This window comes from Takifugu rubripes, chromosome 4, assembly GCF_901000725.2.
Source record: "Takifugu rubripes chromosome 4, fTakRub1.2, whole genome shotgun sequence".
Classification (NCBI taxonomy): Eukaryota; Metazoa; Chordata; class Actinopteri; order Tetraodontiformes; family Tetraodontidae; genus Takifugu; species Takifugu rubripes.
In genome coordinates, this window is record NC_042288.1 from 4498923 (window position 1) to 4517958 (window position 19036).

Consider the following 19036-nt stretch of genomic DNA (forward strand, 5'->3'; position numbering starts at 1 on the left):
GGAACCTTTAACTGAACTGTGAAATCAAATAACGATGTTTAAGTTATTGTTAAGGTCAATATTGCTGGACAATGTTTTTACATTCTTAATTTTTATTTAACATTGAAAGGAGTGTGCATCCATACAGTGATGTTATTCTTCTTTGACAACATAAATATTTGATAAAAATAAGTAAATGAGCAAAAAATAAGTGGGGTGTTTTGGGTTTATTTGAATACATTTTACCTCAAGATATTTATGTTTTAGAAGTAAAAGAAATGAAGGATGAAGTATGTTTTTGTAATAACTATTTTACCTTAAAAGATGATGGTACAAATAGAAAAGTACCGTATTTTAAATGAAGCTAATGAATAGGAAGAAAAAGTGTTTATATTGACAGAACAAAGCAGGACATGTGAATGTAATGAATGTAAATAATTATATATAATTATTTACATTCATTATTTACATTGTGTGTATGTATTACACACAATGTAAATAATAATTACACAGCAGCACACACACATATGATAAAATGACTTGTCCAATTTCAACAGGTTGATTCCAACATTGGCACTGCGGGGCCTCTGTTCTCACCTGGTGGGACAGTAGCCCCGCCTAATGGTAGGGTTTGTGCTTTAACGTTGAACACATCCCAGGCATCAGGGATCAAATGTTTATTGAAGAGCAGAGACACCAGGTAGGAGACCAGCAGGATGGTGGTTAGGGAGGCCAGCATGCAAATGGTACTGATGGGAGCGTACTGAATGTGCACACCATCTTCAAGAACGGATCCTGGGAAATTAAGTTGAGGCGGTAGGCCAACCAAAGGTTCTCCACATAAGAGTCTTAAAATAAGTCCTACGAGGAAGCCAGCACTGGCACCATAACCATTGGAAATGTTGAAGAAGAGGACACAGAGTAGCTGAGGAAACATTAGGATGTAGGCAATTTCTCCTCCCAGGATCCAAAAGACCATTACACTTGGGTGTAAGAAAGTAAGGGATGTCCCAGCAAGTCCAAACATCACCACCGCCATCCGGATCACCCACCGCATTTCATTTTCTGATGCCTACAAAGGGAGATAATTTAAAAAAGGATTTACCTGACTGAAACTGGCTCAGATTTTTTTTTAGCATTTTTTTTCTGTGTTGCTTTCAAGTAGCAAATTTTTGGATTTTCTGTACCCTATTTTCACGACTATAAGGCGCACCTAAAACACTGACATTTTCTCAAAAATCGGTGCGCCTTATAATATGGAGCGCCTTGTGTGTGGGATGAGTTCCAAAATCTGCTGTGCGCCTTTGGTGGGTGCACTACGGTAAACGCTCCGCCAATCGATTAGCGGCACACCTACGCGTAAGGATCCCCTAAAATGGCGCCGGTCAAGCGAGACGCGTATTAATGAGGCTTATTTTAAACTGCAGGCCATCGAATACGCGGCTGAAAATGGCAATTGAGCAATCTTAGTGTTTTCGCTTTATGAGGCGTCAGCATCTCTCCATATGTGCAAGGACAACTGTTGCGCAGCGGCTGCCCGCGTATTACCAGGAGAGGGTGGCCATCTTCCGCACCTACTGCCGCAACAACATAACCGCGCCCAGCCACATCACCAACATGGATGAGATCCCTCTGACTTTTAACATCCCTTTGACCCATAAAGTGGAGAAAAAAGGACCGGCACGGTGGCGATACGCACAACGGGGCACGAGAAGTCGTCGTTCACCGTGGTTTTCGGCTGCCACGGAAACGGACAGAGCGCTGGATGACGGAAGGCGAACACTCCTTCACAAAGACTATGAGGCAGCGACGGGCAAGTTATGCCACCATATGCGGGTGGATTGTAGATGCATGGGCTACGATACCGTCTTCATGTATTGTAAGAGCTTTCACAAAATCAACGCTAAACCGGACCCGATAGGTGAGTCCGATTCAGATGATTAAGAAGAGGAATTCGGGATGTTGGACATTGAAATAGTGCAGCTGTCTAATTCAGATACAGAAGATGAAAACTTTGATGGTTTTGTGGCGGAAGAATGAATATTTTGTTCAATAAATGTGTCGAAACTCACTGTTTTACTTCCGTTGTCATTTTTTACTTTATGTTTCAGCATGCGCCTAATAATACGGTGTGCCTTGTGTATGTTCTAAATACAGAAATAGCACCCATAACTGAGAATGCGCCTTTTAATACAGTGCGCTTTATGGTCGTGAAAATACGGTATTCTTCAGACACTGCTTTGAACAGTATGATACAGCGTTGGACTATATATAGCTGCAGAATTGTTTTAATAATATTTGATCCAAAAACTAACCTTTACACATCAATTCAAAGTACTGTATATCAAACTATTTACCGTAGTCCTCAGGATCTTCTTGTAGATGTTTGATGAAAAGATGGAAGCAGATGACAAGAGAGCAGAGTCCGTTGATGACATCACAGCTGCACCCACAGCTCCAATGCCAATAACAGAGATGTATGGTGGTGTCAGGTGATGCAGGGTGAGGGGCAGGATTAGACCCGTCTGTCCTCGCTCAAATGGTGGGGGAAAACCATAAGAAGTCTGATTCCAGTCTGACAATAAAAGAATTTAGCAGTCAGGCTCTTCTGCTCTTTATTTTTTTAGAACATGTTGATCATCAAGTGAACGATATTTAAACATCTTGCTACATTAGCAGGTTGGCTAGCAGTGAGGTCAAAATCAAAAATTCTTCTAAGCTCTGTGATAAGGACAGACTCCTTCTTTCCCATAGAAAGAGGATACACAAGTATAATGATATAAGGAGTTACACTTATCCCAATTATGAAAGCTTTAAAAAAAAAAACAAGCAGAATTTATCAAGACAATATTTTGGAATTTTGAATGTATAGCATTTTTACTGTACTAATTTTATATTATTTGATGTTGTGTTTATTTGAAAACTATGTGTTCTGTAGAAGTTTTTATGACTTTATTGCGGCTGCAATAAAAACTTAATTTGTCGTTACCTGTGGATGCCGCAATTGCTCCAATTAGCACAGGAGGAATTCCAAATGTAGGGATGAGGAACGCTGCAGCATAACAACGTAGCTTGGCTGAGGCTGACGAAGATGCCGATAAAGTCCTCTGGTGGAAATCCTGGAAACCGATGTCTCCTATACTCTTGTTTAATGTTGTTTCATACAACAACAAATATGTAAATCCATGGGGCCAGTGTTATATCAGTGTATATATTTATGTAATGTCATTATTTTTATAATAAATATAAAATTTTACCAAAATCAAAAAGACATCCATCCACTTCCATGCAGTGTGTGAAGTCACAGAACCTACCCAGGGAGCCTGGAAGGTGTAATTAAAGGAGGTGGTGGTGATATCGATTGAGGTGGGATTCTTGAAGAGGAAAGGGATGCATAACCACTGAAGATGGAAAAAAACACATTATTAATAGGCAAAAAATATGTATTGATTGAAACTACAGTAAACTACAGAGTACTACAGTTTTTCTACAGTAACTCCAGTAAATAAATATGAACAATTTTATTATAGACTAGAATTCTTTTATTCAAGAAATTGCACTAAATTGGCTTAATCAATTTTTTTAATTGATTTTGAAGGAAATTATGATAGCGCACCGAAGTGATGAAGATAAGTATTAGCTGAATGACATCAGTGTAGGCGACAGAGTAAAGTCCTCCTAGCAATGTATAGGTAATGGCCACTGCGGCAGAGATCCAGATGCATATGGTATATGACAAGTCCAGAATCACACTCATGGTTAAACCTTAGACAAACATGAAATGAAAGCAAAGCAATTAATAAACACAACAAAAAAATAACAATGTGTATGCATCTGCAGTCTCTAGCCACTTTGATCATTTTATCGTCATACAAGTATTTACATACCTACTTATATCATCATGGGGGGGTCAAACTTGATATTTTTAGTCATCAGAGCAATAATATTAGATCTTGTAGACTCAATATCTTATTGACTTTTGAATCATTTGCTGCATCAACTGTTTTCTTTTGAAATGCATTTTTTTTGAGGGGAGCAGTTAATATTATTTTCACTCTATTTTAATTTTAGAATGTGACATTTTTTTGGTCATGTGACCCAGAGACACAAAAGGAAAAAGCCTTTTTTATGGCAAGAAAACAAAATAAACTTATACAATTTGTTCAGACTTGGCATCATCATAAATTCACAACAGAAATATAGAAGTCAGTTAAAAGAAGTCAGTTAAAAAAACAAACAGCGTAATTATTTAAAGCACATAGGTAAAAAAAAATTCCAGAAGAGAAAGTTTCAAATTACCCAAACTGATCAGTGTTGATGCCACCCAAATAACCTCAGACATCAATACTGCCACAGACAGAAGTCCTGTTAGCTTGTCCCCATACTTGATGTGGAACGGATCCATTATTGTAACATACTTCCTGTCCCTCATGGGCTCAGCAAAGAAAAATCCACCTAAACAAAGATGGACACTGTCACACAATTATTGAATTGTCAGTGTTCTTCAATGTTCAAATAGAAATAGACGAGAATGAAATTTAGTCAAGCGGAAAAAGGAAGCATGTGAGATATGGCACATATACACAGTTCCACACATGCATGTATGAAACTTACCCAGACAGAATGCTAATGTTGCAGCTAATGGCATCACAGCCCAGATTAGCCCCAATTTTGGATCATATACAGTCTCTGCTGTTCCGATGATAAATGTTCCGCCCACCCAGGTGGCTGTGAGACACATAAAATCAGAGTCCATGCTAATTTATAAATGACGAGTAAAGTTGAAACTGTGATGTGTTTGTTTTTTGTGTGTGAATGTGTTACACTGAGATTACAAATCATTTCTCTGATATAACATAGCAACAGAACCTGATAAAGAAAACTCATATCCACAAAAGCAACTGATTAACTGATTACAGAAAATGTTTTTTTTTTCCCATGGAGCTTAAATAACATAAAATAAGGTAGTGAACATTAAAACTCACCTTATGTAATGAGCCTTAAGGTTTTGTAAAAATGTGTTCCCCCACAGATGAGACTCTATAATGGAAGTGATACTTGAGTTTCTTGTACAAAGCAGACCATCTGCATGTGGAACTGGTGGGCCCTTTGCCCCCTTTTTTAAGAAAGTTTTTTTATCTTAGCTTTCAGTCATCAGCCAGGCTACCAGTAGAAGCCACGTTACAGTACAATAGGAGTATAATAGTTTGTCTGCTTTTACATATTTAAAATATATCAGCTGTAGTCTATTAAAGAATATCACCCGCACCCATATATTTTTGTCGCAATATTAGCATTGTCCCATTCGAGTTGGAGTTCAATAAATAAAACAAGGGAACAACTTCGTGGAGTCTTTCTTCATCCTGCCAAATTGGTGACCCCGTACTGGACATGTTCGAGGCAACAGAAGGCAGCATCTCCTCTTCAACCATGTCGCCGCAGCTCAAACAGTTGGCAGTTTCGCCGCATCGGTGAAGCTTCCCGAGTTCTGGCAGAGCGACAGGGCCTGTGGATCCAACACAAAGAGGCGCTTTTCCACCTGCAAGGAATCACTGCTGACGGTAGTCGAAGCTCTGGATCACCAGTCCACCCACCGCACCATGCACCTGCTACAGGTTCCACCGCGGACCAGGAAGTACGCTGCACTCAAACTCCTTCTACGGCGATACAGCCTGTCCAAAAGGCCGGATAAACTACTACTAAAGGATGGATTGGTGGTTGATCTCATGGAGAATGTGCTTTCGTTGCTAGGCTTGGCTGAAGACGGCTTCCTTTTCCCGCACATTTTCCTGCGCCAACTCCCGCCCCTGTTCATGCAGCCCTGGCGAACTGTCCGCGTTTGGCTACTGGTGATTCCGTGGTTTGGCCGAAGAGGCGGATCGAGTACTTCTCTCTTCTAGGCATTTATCTGTTCACAGAGTGGCATCAGATACCCTGCAGCCGGCTGCGGAGGACAAGGACCCGGCGATGGTGGCTGTTGTTTCCGCCCGGAGGCGTCGCTGCGACTTGTGCTTCTTCCACCAGCGGTTCGGTCGCAGGGCTCAGCGCTGTGTCCCTCCATGTACGTTCGAGGCAACGGGAAATACCAAAGCAAGCGCTCAGTAGCAGCCGTTGGTGAACAAGAGGAGCTGCTTTTCGTCAAGGACTCCCTGTCTGGTAAAGTGTTCCTGGTGGACTCTGGCTATCAGAAGAGCCTCCTCCCTCCAACTGACTCGGACCATTCGTCCAGAGGTAGCCGCCCACAGCTGAGCGCCACTAATGGGTCTTCTATTGGGACATTTGTGATACCCTCGATTGCAGGTCCCATTATAGGGGCAGCTTTTCTTTGTGTCCTCTCATTGATGCTGTGTCTTTTGTTACCTTTCAGTGTCAGACAGGGGGATCTGGGCCCTTAACGCATGCTAAATTCTCGGCTTTGGGTAATGATTTTCAGCGTTTACTGGCTGATTTTCCGTCACTGACAACGCCTACGTTCTCTCCCGTGGGCCGAGCATTTATTGCACCTTAAAAAGGTTTTTCAGCGTCTCGAAGAACTCGGCCTGATTGTCAACCCAGCAAAGTGCCAGTTTGGACTGCCCGTGGTTGACTTCTTGGGCCATCACATTTCATCGCAGGGCGCCATTCCATTACCTTCTAAAGTACACGCGGTGGCAGACTTCCTGCGCCCAGTTGTCGTGAAAGCCCTGCAGGGGTTTTTGGGCATAGTGAATTTCTACACTCGTTTCCTCCCTCACGCAGCCCAACTCCTGCTGCCACTTTATGGGGCCTTTAGGTTACGGAAAGCCAATGACCTGGTTGACTGGAGTCCTGAACAGATCCAGGCATTTGAAGCTAAATCTGCCCTTGCAAATATGGTGCTCCTGGCGCATCCTGCACCACGGGCATCCATTGCTCTTACAGCCAATGCATCCAATGCGGCTGTAAGGGCAGCGCGTGGCGGGTACTTAGCAACCCATTGTGGTCTTTAGCCGTAAACTGTGGGACAATGAGCGGAAGTATAGCGTTTTCGATCAGGATTGATGGCTACACGCCATTTTTCGTTTTCTGCTAGAAGGCTGCTCTTTTACAGCATACATCGACCATAATATCGACCATGATATTTGCTATATCCAAGGTAACCAAGCCATGATCTGCTCAACAGCAACACCACCTTGCGGCCATCTCAGAATTCACTATGGACATCCAGCATGTGGAAGGCCAACCCGGTGGCTGAGTGTCTCTCGCGGGTGCTGGTGTGCCCAGTGCATCTTTGGGTTGATTTCTCAGCTATGGCTGCTGACCAGCCCGTGGATCCGTAAATCTTGGCGCTTAAGACCACTGGCACGGGCCTGAAGCTCGAGGATGCAGTAGTACAGGAATGTGGTCCTGGCTCCTGTGTGATGTTTTCACAGGCCACCCTCGTCCTATATTGCCAGTGTCCTGGCACCCTAGGGTTTTCAACATGGTTCACTCACTGTCACACCCAGGTGTCCGGGCATCAGTAAAGCTGGATGGGTTTGTCTGGCGTGGCCTAAATAAAGAGGTCAGGGAATGCGCAGCTGCTTGTGTGGGCCCTGTTAGCATGCTAAAGTGCATAAGCAAACCAATTTGCCCCTCGAGCCCTTTACAATTCCCAATAGATTTTTTCGACCATCTGCATGTGGAACTGGTGGGCCCTTTGCCCCCTTCCCTGGTTTTTACACACCTGCTTGTGGTGGTAGATTGACCCATGAGGTGGCCAGACGTGGTTTTATTATCTTCCACGACATCGTGCGTTTCTTTCTGGTTGGGTTGGGCGTTTTGGCTCCTCTACAGCTATCACCTCTGATAGGGGACCCCAGTTAGTTTCCGAGCTTGGTCAGCGCTGGCAAAGTCCCTGGGTACACAAGTACACCGCACTACTGCTTAACATCCTTAGGCTAATGGGTTATGTGAACGTTTTCACAGGTCGCTCAAGGCGGCATTGTGTGCTGCGCTAGCGAATGGTAACTGGGTGGATCGCTTGCCTTGGGTTATGCTCGGGCTGCGTTCAGCCCCTAAGGGGGACCTGGATGCTTTGCCTGCTGAGTTGGTTTTCGGGCAGCCCCTCTGTGTTCCGGGGGAATTTCTGCCTGAGGATTGTGCTCCTTCTTCCTTTCCTGTTTTATGACCATTTTTGTCCGAGTCCACTTTCACTCCTTCTCCTCTCCACCACTGTTTTCCACAATCGTTTGTGCTGGCAGAGCTCATAATATCTCATTTAGTCTTTGTGTGTCATGATGCTCACCTTTCACCTCTCCATCCCCTGAATGACGGCCCATTTAGGGTGTTGGAGGAGGGCTCCAAGAATTTCGTGTTGGACATGGGGGTCTTCGCATCACATTGGACAGAGTGAAGCCGGCACATTTGGTGGCTGACGAAGTTCCGTTACCGGCCTAGGTCCCCCGGCGGGGCCATCCTCCGTCCAAGGCTCCAATTGTCACAGCCCCATTCCCCCAGTTACCTCCTGTCCCGGTAATTTTCCACTCCACCTGCCAGCCACTCCCGTCCCGTCCCGTCAGCTCAACTCCACTCACCTGCAAGCACAGCTGCAGCCGATTCCCAATCAGCCCGGTTTATAAGCCTCCCCTGCACTCTCAGTCCTTGCCAGATTGTTCTTCTGCTTCGATGCAAGACTTTCCAGCGTTATTTCCCTGCCGGATTAGCTGTTACCGACCCTGCCTGTCTTCGTTCTGCCTGCCTCGCCTGTTCCCTGGAAAACCTACCTGCTTTCTGCCCCTGACCACGACTTCTGCCTCAGTGTTTCTGGTTCCTGCCCGCTCGCCTGGTCCTGACTTCTCAGCGTGGCCCTGACTTCGCTGCTGCTCACCCCAGTCTGCTCAGCTACATCGTCAGCCTCATCTCCTGTAAGCTCCATTCTGTCACTCCTGCCCGCTGTAAACAGGACTGTACGGTTCCGAGGATTCACATCCTCCCCCCTCGGTTCCGCACTCCGACTCTGCTCGACCCAATCCCCGAGCCTGAAACCCATTGACTTTGTGTGGGCCCTGGGCCTGAAGAACGGCATGTTTCCTGTGCTTCCTTGTCTGCCTGAGTTCCTGTTTGCCCATGTGCTAATAAAGGTCATTATCACGGTCCAGTTTTCCAGTGTGCTGCTTTTGGGTCCTAATCGCAACCGTCACAGTACAATCTGGCCCAAACATGGACCCAGCACACTCGTCACCACCTCAGTCTTGTTTGGACCAAGTGGAGGGAAGGCTCCAACAATTCGAGGCCCAGCTAGCCTCCAATGCAGCAGAGGCTCGGCAGACGGCGTCGGCTCTGGAGCGGGCATTAACTTCAGTAGCCACCCAGGTCCAACAGCTGGTGGTCTCTGTGTCCCAACCAGCCGCTCCTGTTCCTGCTCCCGCTCCTGTTCCGGTTCCTGCTCCCCCGCCAGGCACTGCTCCAGAGCCCCAGAGCTTTATTCTAGGGACCCCAAGGGCTGCAACCCGTTCCTCACGAACTGTTCTATCCTGTTTGCTCTGCAGCCCTACACGTTCGCCTCGGAGGCGGTGAGGGTCGCCTTTACCATCAATCACCTGACTGGCAGAGCACGCCTGTGGGGAACGGCAGAGTGGGAGAGGGACACGCCAGCTTGTTTCTCTTTCCAGGCCTTCTCTGCGGAACTTCGTAAGGTTTTTGGGCCTGTTTCTCTGGGCCCGGATGCTGCCGTGGGCCTCATGAGTTTGAAGCAGGGAAGCCGGCCCGTTGCTGACTATGCTATCGACTTCCGTATCCAGGCCCGTCTCAGTGACTGGAACTCAGCAGCCCAGTGTGACGCTTTCCTCAATGGGTTAGCGCCATACATAAAAGATGAGCTGGTTTCCTTTGACCTTCCGCCCTCCCTCGACAGACTCATCGAGCTGACTTCCAGGCTGGACAGGCGCATCCAGGCAAGGAGAAGAGAGCTACACCAGCGAGGGGCGGAGCACCGTTCGTCTGCTCGCCTGCGAGGGTCTCCAGCCGCCCCCAACCTTCTCACCGAGCCCGCATCTGGGGGGGCCGAATCCATGCAGGTGGGACGCACCAGTCTGACCCCTGAGGAGCGAAAGCGACAACGCCAGGGGATCCTCTGTCTCTACTGCGGCCAGGCTGGGCACTTCATCTCTCGTCGCCCAGTAAAAGGGAGGGCTCAGCAGTAAACGGGGGTGTTCTGCTGAGCCAGACTCAAGACTCTGCCCCCTGTCCTCGGCCATTGTTTCACATCCGGCTTCTGTTGGCGGGGGGCTCTCACACCCTTGCCACCTTCATTGACTCTGGGGCTGATGTCAGCCTGATCGACGAGGGGCTCGCTGTCCAGCTGGGTATCGACTGGGTTCCTTTACCACATTCAGTTCCTGCCATCTCCTAGGGACCGTCACTCACCTGACCACGCCCATCCACATGTTGCTGTCTGGCAACCATCATGAGACTATACAGTTCCACGTCCTGAAGTCACCTCACATCCCACTCATCCTGGGCTATCCCTGGCTCCGTCATCACAACCCCCACATTGACTGGGCAACGGGTTCCATTCTGGGGTGGAGTTCCTCCTGTCACCAGATCTGTCTCAATCAAGTTTCTGCACCTCTGCTATCTGTCAGATCCAGTCCGGCCCCCAACCTCCGGGGTGCCCTCTGAATATCATGACTTCCGGGAGGTGTTCAGCAAGGCTAAGGCAACCTCCCTGCCCCCTCATCGGCCGAATGACTGCGCCATAGACCTTCTGCCAAGAGTGTGTTCGTCTATCTGGACGACATCTTGGTCTTCTCCCGTTCCAAGGAGGAACATGTGTATCATGTGCAGGCCATCCTCCAACACCTGCTGGAGAACTCCATCCATCCATCCATTCTCTACCGCTTATCCGGGTCGGGTCGCGGGGGCAGCAGCCTAAGGAGAGAAGCCCAGACTTCCCTCTCCCCAGCTACCTCCTCCAGCTCATCCGGAGGGATCCCCAGGCGTTCCCAGGCCAGCCGAGAGACATAGTCTCTCCAACGTGTCCTGGGTCTCCCCGGGGGTCTCCTACTGGAGGGACATGCCCTGAACACCTCACCAGGGAGGCGTCCAGGGGGCATCCTGACTAGATGCCCAAGCCACCCCATCTGGCTCCTCTCAACGCGGAGGAGCAGTGACTCTACTCCGAGCTCCTCCCGGATGGCAGAGCTTCTCACCCTATCTCTAAGGGAGAGCCCAGCCACCCTACGGAGGAAGCTCATTTCAGCCGCTTGTACCCGTGATCTTGTTCTTTCGGTCATTACCCAAAGCTCATGACCATAGGTGAGGGTAGGAACGAAGATCGACCGGTCTCTTCACCACAACGGACCGGTGCAGAGTCCGCATTACTGTGGACGCCGCACCGATCCGCCTGTCGATCTCCCGCTCCATTCTTCCCTCACTCGTGAACAAGACCCCGAGGTACTTAAACTCCTCCACTTGGGGCAGGATCTCCTCCTTTACCCGGAGAAGGCACTCCACCTTTTTCCGGTCGAGAACCATGGCCTCGGATTTGGAGGTGCTGATTCTCATCCCAGCCGCTTCACATGCGGCGGCGAACCGATCCAGTGATAGTTGGAGGTCACGGGCCGATGAAGCCAACAGGACCACATCATCCGCAAAAAGCAGAGACGCGATCCTGAGGTCACCAAACCGGATCCCCTCAACACCATGACTGCACCTAGAAATTCTGTCCATAAAAATTATGAACAGAATCGGTGACAAAGGGCAACCCTGGCGGAGGCCAACCCTCACCGGAAACGAGTTTGACTTACTGCCAGCAATTCGGACCAAACTCTGGCACCGATCGTACAGGGAGCGGACAGCCCGTATCAGCGGGCCTGACACCCCATACTCTCGGAGGACCCCCCACAGGACCCCCCGAGGGACAAGGTCGAATGCCTTCTCCAAGTCCACAAAACACATGTGGACTGGTTGGGCAAACTCCCATGCACCCTCGAAGACCCTGCGGAGGGTGTAGAGCTGGTCCACTGTTCCACGGCCAGGACGAAAACCACATTGCTCCTCCTGAATCCGAGGTTCGACTATCCGGCAGACCCTCCTCTCCAGTACCCCTGAATAGACCTTACCAGGGAGGCTGAGGAGTGTGATCCCCCTATAGTTGGAACACACCCTCCGGTCCCCCTTCTTAAAAAGAGGGACTACCACCCCGGTCTGCCAATCCAGCGGCACTGCCCCCACGCGATGTTGCAGAGTCGAGTCAACCACAACAGCCCTACAACATCCAGAGCCTTAAGGGACTCTGGGTGGATCTCATCCACCCCCGGGGCCTTGCCACCGAGGAGTTTTTTAACTACCTCGGCAACTTCAGCCCCGGAGATACGAGAGCCCATCTCCAGGTCCCCAGGCCCTACTTCCTCACTGGAAGGCGTGTTGGTGGGATTGAGGAGGTCCTCGAAGTATTCCTTCCACCGATCCACAACATCCCGAGTTGAGGTCAGCAGCACACCATCACCACTATACATAGCGTTGACAGTGCACTGCTTCCCCCTCCTCAGACGCCGGATGGTGGTCCAGAACCTTTTCGAGGCCGTCCGAAAGTCGTTCTCCATGGCCTCACCGAACTCTTCCCATGCCCGAGTCTTTGCCTCAGCAACCGCCGTAGCTGCACTCCGCTTGGCACGCCGGTACCCATCTGCTGCCTCAGGAGTCCCACAGGCCAGTAAGGCCCGATACGACTCCTTCTTCACCTTGACGGCATCCCTCACCGCTGGTGTCCACCAGCGGGTTCGGGCATTGCCGCCACGACAGGCACCAACCACCTTGCGGCCACAGCACCGGTCAGCTGCCTCAACAATGGAGGCACGGAACACGGTCCACTCGGACTCAATGTCCCCCGCCTCCCCCGGGACATGGTCAAAGCTCTCCCGGAGGTGTGAGTTGAAGCTCCTTCTGACAGGGGACTCTGCCAGGCGTTCCCAGCAGACCCTCACAACACGTTTGGGCCTGCCAGGTCTGTCCGGCATCCTTCCCCACCATCGGAGCCAACTCACCACCAGGTGGTGATCAGTTGACAGCTCCGCCCCTCTCTTCACCCGAGTGTCCAGAACATGCGGCCGCAAATCCGATGACACAACCACAAAGTCGATCATCGATCTGCGGCCTGCTCGTCGCCTCTCCCCATCGGCAACTCCAGAGTGGTAGAGAGTCCAACCCCTCTCAAGAAGACTGGTTCCAGAGCCCTTGCCGTGCGTCGAGGTGAGGCCAACTATATCTAGTCGGAACTTCTCAACCTCGCGCACCAACTCAGGCTCCTTTCCCACCAGAGAGGTGACATTCCATGTCCCTAGAGCCAGTTTGTGCAGCCGGGAATCAGACCGCCAAGGTCCCTGCCTCCGGCTGCTACCCAAAACACAATGCACCCGACCCCCTTGGCCCCTCCTGCAGGTGGTGAGCCCATGGGAAGGGGGTCCCATGTTGCCTCTTCGGGCTGCGCCCGGCCGGACTCCATGGGCAGAGGTCCAGCCACCAGGCGCTCGCCAACGTGCCCCACCCCCAGGCCTGGCTCCAGGAGGGGGCCCCGGTGACCCGCATCCGGGCAAGGGAAACTTGGCACCAAAGTTGTTCAGCATCATTAGGGGGTCCTGGGCTACGCTTTGTCTGGTCCCTCACCTAGGACCTGTTTGCCATGGGTGGCCCTACCAGGGGCATATAGCCCCAGACAACGGAGCTCCTAGGATCATTGGGACACGCAAACCCCTCCACCACGATAAGGTGGCAGCCCAGGGAGGGGTGCTGGAGAACTCTCTGTTTGTAAAAGCTGAGAAGTGTGAATTCCACGCTACCTCCATCTCTTTCCTGGGATACGTTATCGGTCAAGGCAGCGTGGAGATGGACCCTGCCAAGGTCTCTGCCGTCACCCCCTGGCCCGTCCTCGAGTCCTGGAAACAGCTGCAACGGTTCTTAGGGTTCGCCAACTTTTACCGAAGGTCCATCCGGGGATATAGCACCGTGGCCGCTCCACTCACTACCCTCACCTCCTCCAAGGTACCCTTCCGTTGGTCCCAGGATGCCGAGGAGGTTTTCCAGAACCTCAAGGCCCGGTTCACCTCAGCTCCCATTCTCCTGGTTCCCGATCCTGATAGGCAGTTCATAGTGGAGGTGGATGCTTCTGATGTGGGGGTTGGAGCCGTTCTCTCTCAATGCGCTGCTGACGACCAGAAAATGCATCCATGTGCCCTGTGCCTGTGTCCTAATCGCACCCGTCACACCTATTGTGTCTTCTTGTGTTGTGTGTCCAGATTTGTAGGGTACTGTTGATTGTGTTTCTCCTGTTTGTCAACAGCCTGTGGTTTTAGATGAAGGGTGGTACAGTCATTATGGCAGGTTGATCAAGCCTCCAGCAAGGGACTGGCTTTGGCCACTGGTGTCCCTCTGGGTGGTCCGGGGGGGGGGGAGTGACGAGCACACAGGTACCTCCCACCTAGGAGGATTATGGGTTGTATGGGCGAGTTGGGTGGTGTGTTCCGCACCCATATATTTTTTGCCGTAATATCAGCAAGTAATATCAAGCAATATCATTCAAGTAAAAGAAATAAAGAAAATAAATAAATAAATTCAATAAAGAAAACAATAAAGAAAGAAAACAAATAAACAACTGTGTGGAGTCGGTCTTCGTCCTGCCACAAAACAATTAAAATATCCCTTGAATTGTTCCATTTAAACATTTTCACCCCCTGCATTCATCTTTGTGAATATATGGGGAATAATTGAAATGAGATCCGTTTTCTTTCATAGTTAAGTAATTCCGTTTAAATTTTAAAGTAATTGAAATCACCATGGTTTTACAAATGGCAGAAAGCTTTCAATTTTTTTTCTATGTGGAAAATGATGGCATTTTGAATTTTTTCATTATTTAGTATCAGACATTTAGAACCATTAAAAACTTTATATTAATTTACATTATGAGTTTTTAACTGCTCGTAACATTAGCAAACCAGACACCTTAGTATCGGCCTATGTAGTCTTTTGGCTGACAGGTCAAAGTTACTCAATTTCATAAAGGCTCTATGACAGTTATTTTCTTCTAAAAACATACTAAAGGGAAATTCTGGCTTAAGAGAGTCTAACTGGGCTTATGCTAGTTGGAGATGTTTCACTTCTTATCAAAATCGAACTGAAGACGTCTTTTGGACACTATCTGCGTGAAGAATGACACAAAAGTGTCTGCTGTGGGGTGAGCAGTAGGAGAGTTCAAAAGAGGCATACATGTGTGAGTGGAGCAGTGGAGTGAATGTCCATGATTTAGAAATTAACAGACCCGTCCCAACACTGTGCTTGAAACATTGTGAAGTCTAAGCAAAGATGGTTAGTATAACTAGTAATGAAGTCAGCTGTGTTATCTGTCAATTGCCAGTTCCACAGGCCAACTGAGAAGGCAGATTGTGAGAGACTGTTGTTTGAGATTTGTGAGATCTTTCAGAGTAGCTTTCCATTCTGAGTGATACATAGTATCAAGTTCAACAGGCAGTAGTAGACCAACACGTATTTTTTTCATTCCTGCTTGGTTAGCCGAATTGTGGGTGACTTGTGCAGAGAGTTGCAGGACTTAACTAAAGAAAGTCTTCAACCCTACCCCTAGCAAGTTGAATATGAGCGCTGATGCTTGAGCAGAAAACCCACTCTACCTAGCTAATATTCTGATTGATGCACCTAAATTTCGAGTTGGGCCGATTAAACCAGCTTAAGGTACACTTTACTAAAGTACTCAGTAACCTTTGGGTGTAAATCACAATATGTGGGAAAATAAGCTCCTTTTTTTATGGTTCATTTTTAAGGTCTCGATCTTCATCAGAAGTGTTGAGCACGTCCCCTTGTCTAGCTTTACTAGTTTGCCCTGTTTCAGTGAAATATCTCTCGTACAGCTTTAATGCTTTTGTCAACTCCAAAATGAATGATAGTCCTCTACACTTTAACTCTAACCCTACACTAGATTGCAGGTCAGACGGGGAACGATTGTTAAGACATTGGTGTGATTCCTTCGTTGTCCTTTATTTTTCTTTTCTTTAACCTTTGTTAATGCATGGAGTCACCTCACAGAAATTATTGAAAAAGGAAAATTTGGATAAAACAGCTTTATAATATATCAGTACACTTCACAGTAATTTCTAACAGATTGCCAGAATGTCTTGGAGATTCCCCCAGTTCTTCTTCACATACATTTATAGGAACAAACTCACCTGTTGTTGTAAAAATACCAACCACCAGAGTGATTCTTCTGTCTCCTAAAAGAGCCATATCAGTGTGATGGGCCTGCATCCTTATCTCATCTCTTTTGGATTTGATAGAAGCCCAGATGCCAATACAAAGGATCAGCAGGTAGAAGATGATGGTGGCCACCAACCCTGGGACGTTCAGAGCCATGTTGAGGTGTCAGCAGGAGCTGCAACTCACACTGAACAGGCTATCATTGTAAGCTAAAGACACTCACCAGACCAGAGGAACTGCCTTGTGGAGTAAAAAAAAAAGGAGGGGGGAGGGGCTGAAACAACTGTACAGGATATTAGTTTGTACATATTAAGGAGCATTGGAAAGGAATAATAAATTACCTGGAATTAATTTAGATTATTTTAAAATGACACCTGAATGTACAAAGTTTTTAGAAACCTAACCCTAACATAAAACAATAACAGACTTGACTTACTATGCAAGTCACTTTATATCCATTTGTATTTATGATTGTGAACCAAGGTTTTTCAAAAGTTACACATTTAACAAAACTGAGTGATTTCTTTTATGCTTAGAAGATTTGGCTGACATGTGGTGCCTCTCAGGATTTTAAAGGCCAATGTCATCTGAATAAATGTGGGTTGAGAAAGTGAAAAAGTAACATTTGTGGAGTTATACTGACAGTGACTGTGATAAAGCAAGTCACATAAACATCGAAAATAATTTGGGCTTTTGACTCTAGATGTCTGACATGAGCATTAAAGGGTTAAACTTTACAAGAAGGCTTTGTGCTTACGCAACCTATGTAGCCTCCAGTAAATGAGTTGCATAACAAAATAGCTGCCAACCAAAATGAGCAGTTCCTTCAAGATTAATTTAAGACCTTATTCCATTTAACAACATATTTTTACCATGTTAGTAGGAAAATGTAGAACTATTAATGTGCCAATCTAGTAAAATCTGAGACATTAAAGAAGTAATGATTAATTGTATTTTAATGTTTTAAATCAAAATAATAAAGACATGGAGAAAGGGTGGTTTTAGGGATAGGACAGGGGTGGGGTTAAGATTAGGATTAGGAAACTGTCAGGGTTAGGACAAGGGTGGAGTAACTAAAGGGGTGGGGTTAGGGTTAAAGTTGAGAAAGGATAAGTGTTAGGGTTAGAAAGGGGTGGGGAAAGGTTAGGACAAGGGTGGGGTTAGGGTTGGGAAAGGGGTGGGTTTAGATTGGAACGAGCCCTGCAGCTCAGTGGGGACCTACAGTGGATGAAAAGCCAGGGTGCTGCACTCTGGTGTCCACCACTGGATGCTGATCAGAGGATTAGAATGGGCCATGGAGTGCCTGCTCCATAGTGTGGAGCTCCAGTGGGATAACTGGCTGGGCTGCAGCACTCTGTTGACTGACCTTGTGTGCTGATCATCGGATAGCAGCGAGCCCCGTGGTGCTTACAACTTCAACAGACAGAGTTGGGAGCTACAGAGGATGACAGGCTGGGCTGCAGCCTGCTGCTTCCACTCCTGGGTCCTGCTCATCGCACTAGAAGGGGACCTGGAGTGCGTGCAGTTCAGTGTGGAGCTCCAGTGGATGACAGGCTGGGCTGCTGTACAATACTGTCTGCCCTGTCTGTGATAATCTTTGTATTGGAACAGGCTAAATCAGGGGTGCGTGTCCAGAGGAGGACTTGCTGCAGCGCTCCGCTCCTGGGACCTTCTGGGTCAGCTGGTAACGTATTGCATCACTTCCTGTCTTCTCAATCATTCGTTGGTTGCATTGTGCACAGGGTGTTGTATTCACTTAATATTGAACACTTTGTGTGTCGTATTCACTTTAATTAAAATTTGAACACTTGGGACATTCTAGTCACCTGATAACAACAGTGAGAAACAACCCATATTAAACAAATACAGGGCTTCGCCGATTATTAGCGCTAGCATGGCCTCACCATCTGTTTAACCTGGTGTCTTTGTCTGCTCAGCGTGTGAAATGTTTAGTTACTCCTCTGCCTCCCTTAGTGAAGGGAATAGGTGCAGAAAGTGTAGTTTATTTACGGCTATGGAGGCGAGACTTAGCGTTAGCTGGAGTTGCGTCAGGTAGCCAGGAGAAGCTAGCTGCTGCGGAGCCGCCTAGCATAGCTTCAGCTAGCGGTCCCCCGGCAGCAGCCGGCTAGCCAGGGCGGCTGGGTGACGGTTCGTAGGAAGCATAGCCCAAAACAAAGGCCCACGGTGCACCACCGCCCGCTTCCTGTGGCTAACCGTTTTTCCCCACACGGCGACACACCCGCTGAGAAACCGACCCTGGTAATTGGCAACTCTGTTTTGCGCTACGCTACAGCGACCATAGTGAAGTGCATTCCGGGGGCCAGAGCGGGCGACATAGAAGCAAATTTACGGCTGCTGGCGAGACGTAAACGTAAATTTGGTAAAGTTATTATTCACGTCGGAGCCAACGACACCCGGCTTCGTCAGTCGGAGGTCACCAAAATTAACTTGTGTGTGTAACTACGCAAAAACGATGTCGGACTCCGTAGCATTCTCTGGTCCCCTCCCCAATCTGGCCAGCGATGAGATGTTTAGTCGCATGTTGTCGCTTCGTCGCTGGCTGTCGCGATGGTGTCCCGAAAACCAGGTGGCCTTTATAGACAATTGGAGCACTTTTTGGGGAAAACCTGGTCTGATTAGGAGAGACGGTGTCCATCCCACATGGGATGGTGCCTCTCTCATTTCTAGTAATTTGGCTAATTTTATTAGACTCAAAGTGACCTGACAATCCAGGGTCCAGACCAGGATGCAGAGTTGCAGTCTTACACACCTCTCTGCTGCTTCCATAGAATCCTCATCCACCAACAATAACATATTTAACACTATAGAGGTAGTCTCTGTTCCACGGTTAAAAGTT

General features: G+C 48.0%; 1 protein-coding gene across 3 annotated transcripts; it reads right to left on the reverse strand.

Moving 5' to 3' along the window:
* Positions 1-270: 270 nt before the first annotated feature.
* LOC115249670 (high-affinity choline transporter 1-like) lies at positions 271-16362 on the reverse strand. Of its 3 annotated transcripts, XM_029835722.1 has the most exons (8): positions 16152-16362; positions 4594-4707; positions 4279-4434; positions 3596-3744; positions 3237-3380; positions 2969-3122; positions 2337-2554; positions 271-1051 (listed from the first exon to the last, which is right to left on the reverse strand). In XM_029835722.1, exons 1-8 carry the CDS (start codon positions 16333-16335, stop codon positions 530-532), a joined length of 1641 nt encoding a protein of 546 aa, XP_029691582.1. In that variant the 5' UTR covers positions 16336-16362; the 3' UTR covers positions 271-529. The 3 variants fall into 3 exon arrangements, with proteins under 3 accessions (XP_029691582.1, XP_029691584.1, XP_029691583.1); XM_029835724.1 differs by lacking the exon at positions 16152-16362 and having other exon boundaries at positions 4279-4451; positions 4594-4819; XM_029835723.1 differs by lacking the exons at positions 4279-4434; positions 4594-4707.
* Between the last annotated feature and the right edge of the window lie 2674 nt (positions 16363-19036).

Bases quoted from the DNA above. Each gene is read 5' to 3' on its own strand.
- LOC115249670 (XM_029835722.1), bottom strand. From the start codon at position 16,335: ATGGCTCTGAACGTCCCAGGGTTGGTGGCCACCATCATCTTCTACCTG. The intron at 4,435-4,593 runs GTAAGTTTCATA...ATCTTTGTTTAG, and splicing joins AACATTAGCATTCTGTCTGG to GTGGATTTTTCTTTGCTGAG. The intron at 3,123-3,236 runs GTAAAATTTTAT...ACATTAAACAAG, and splicing joins TGGATGTCTTTTTGATTTTG to AGTATAGGAGACATCGGTTT.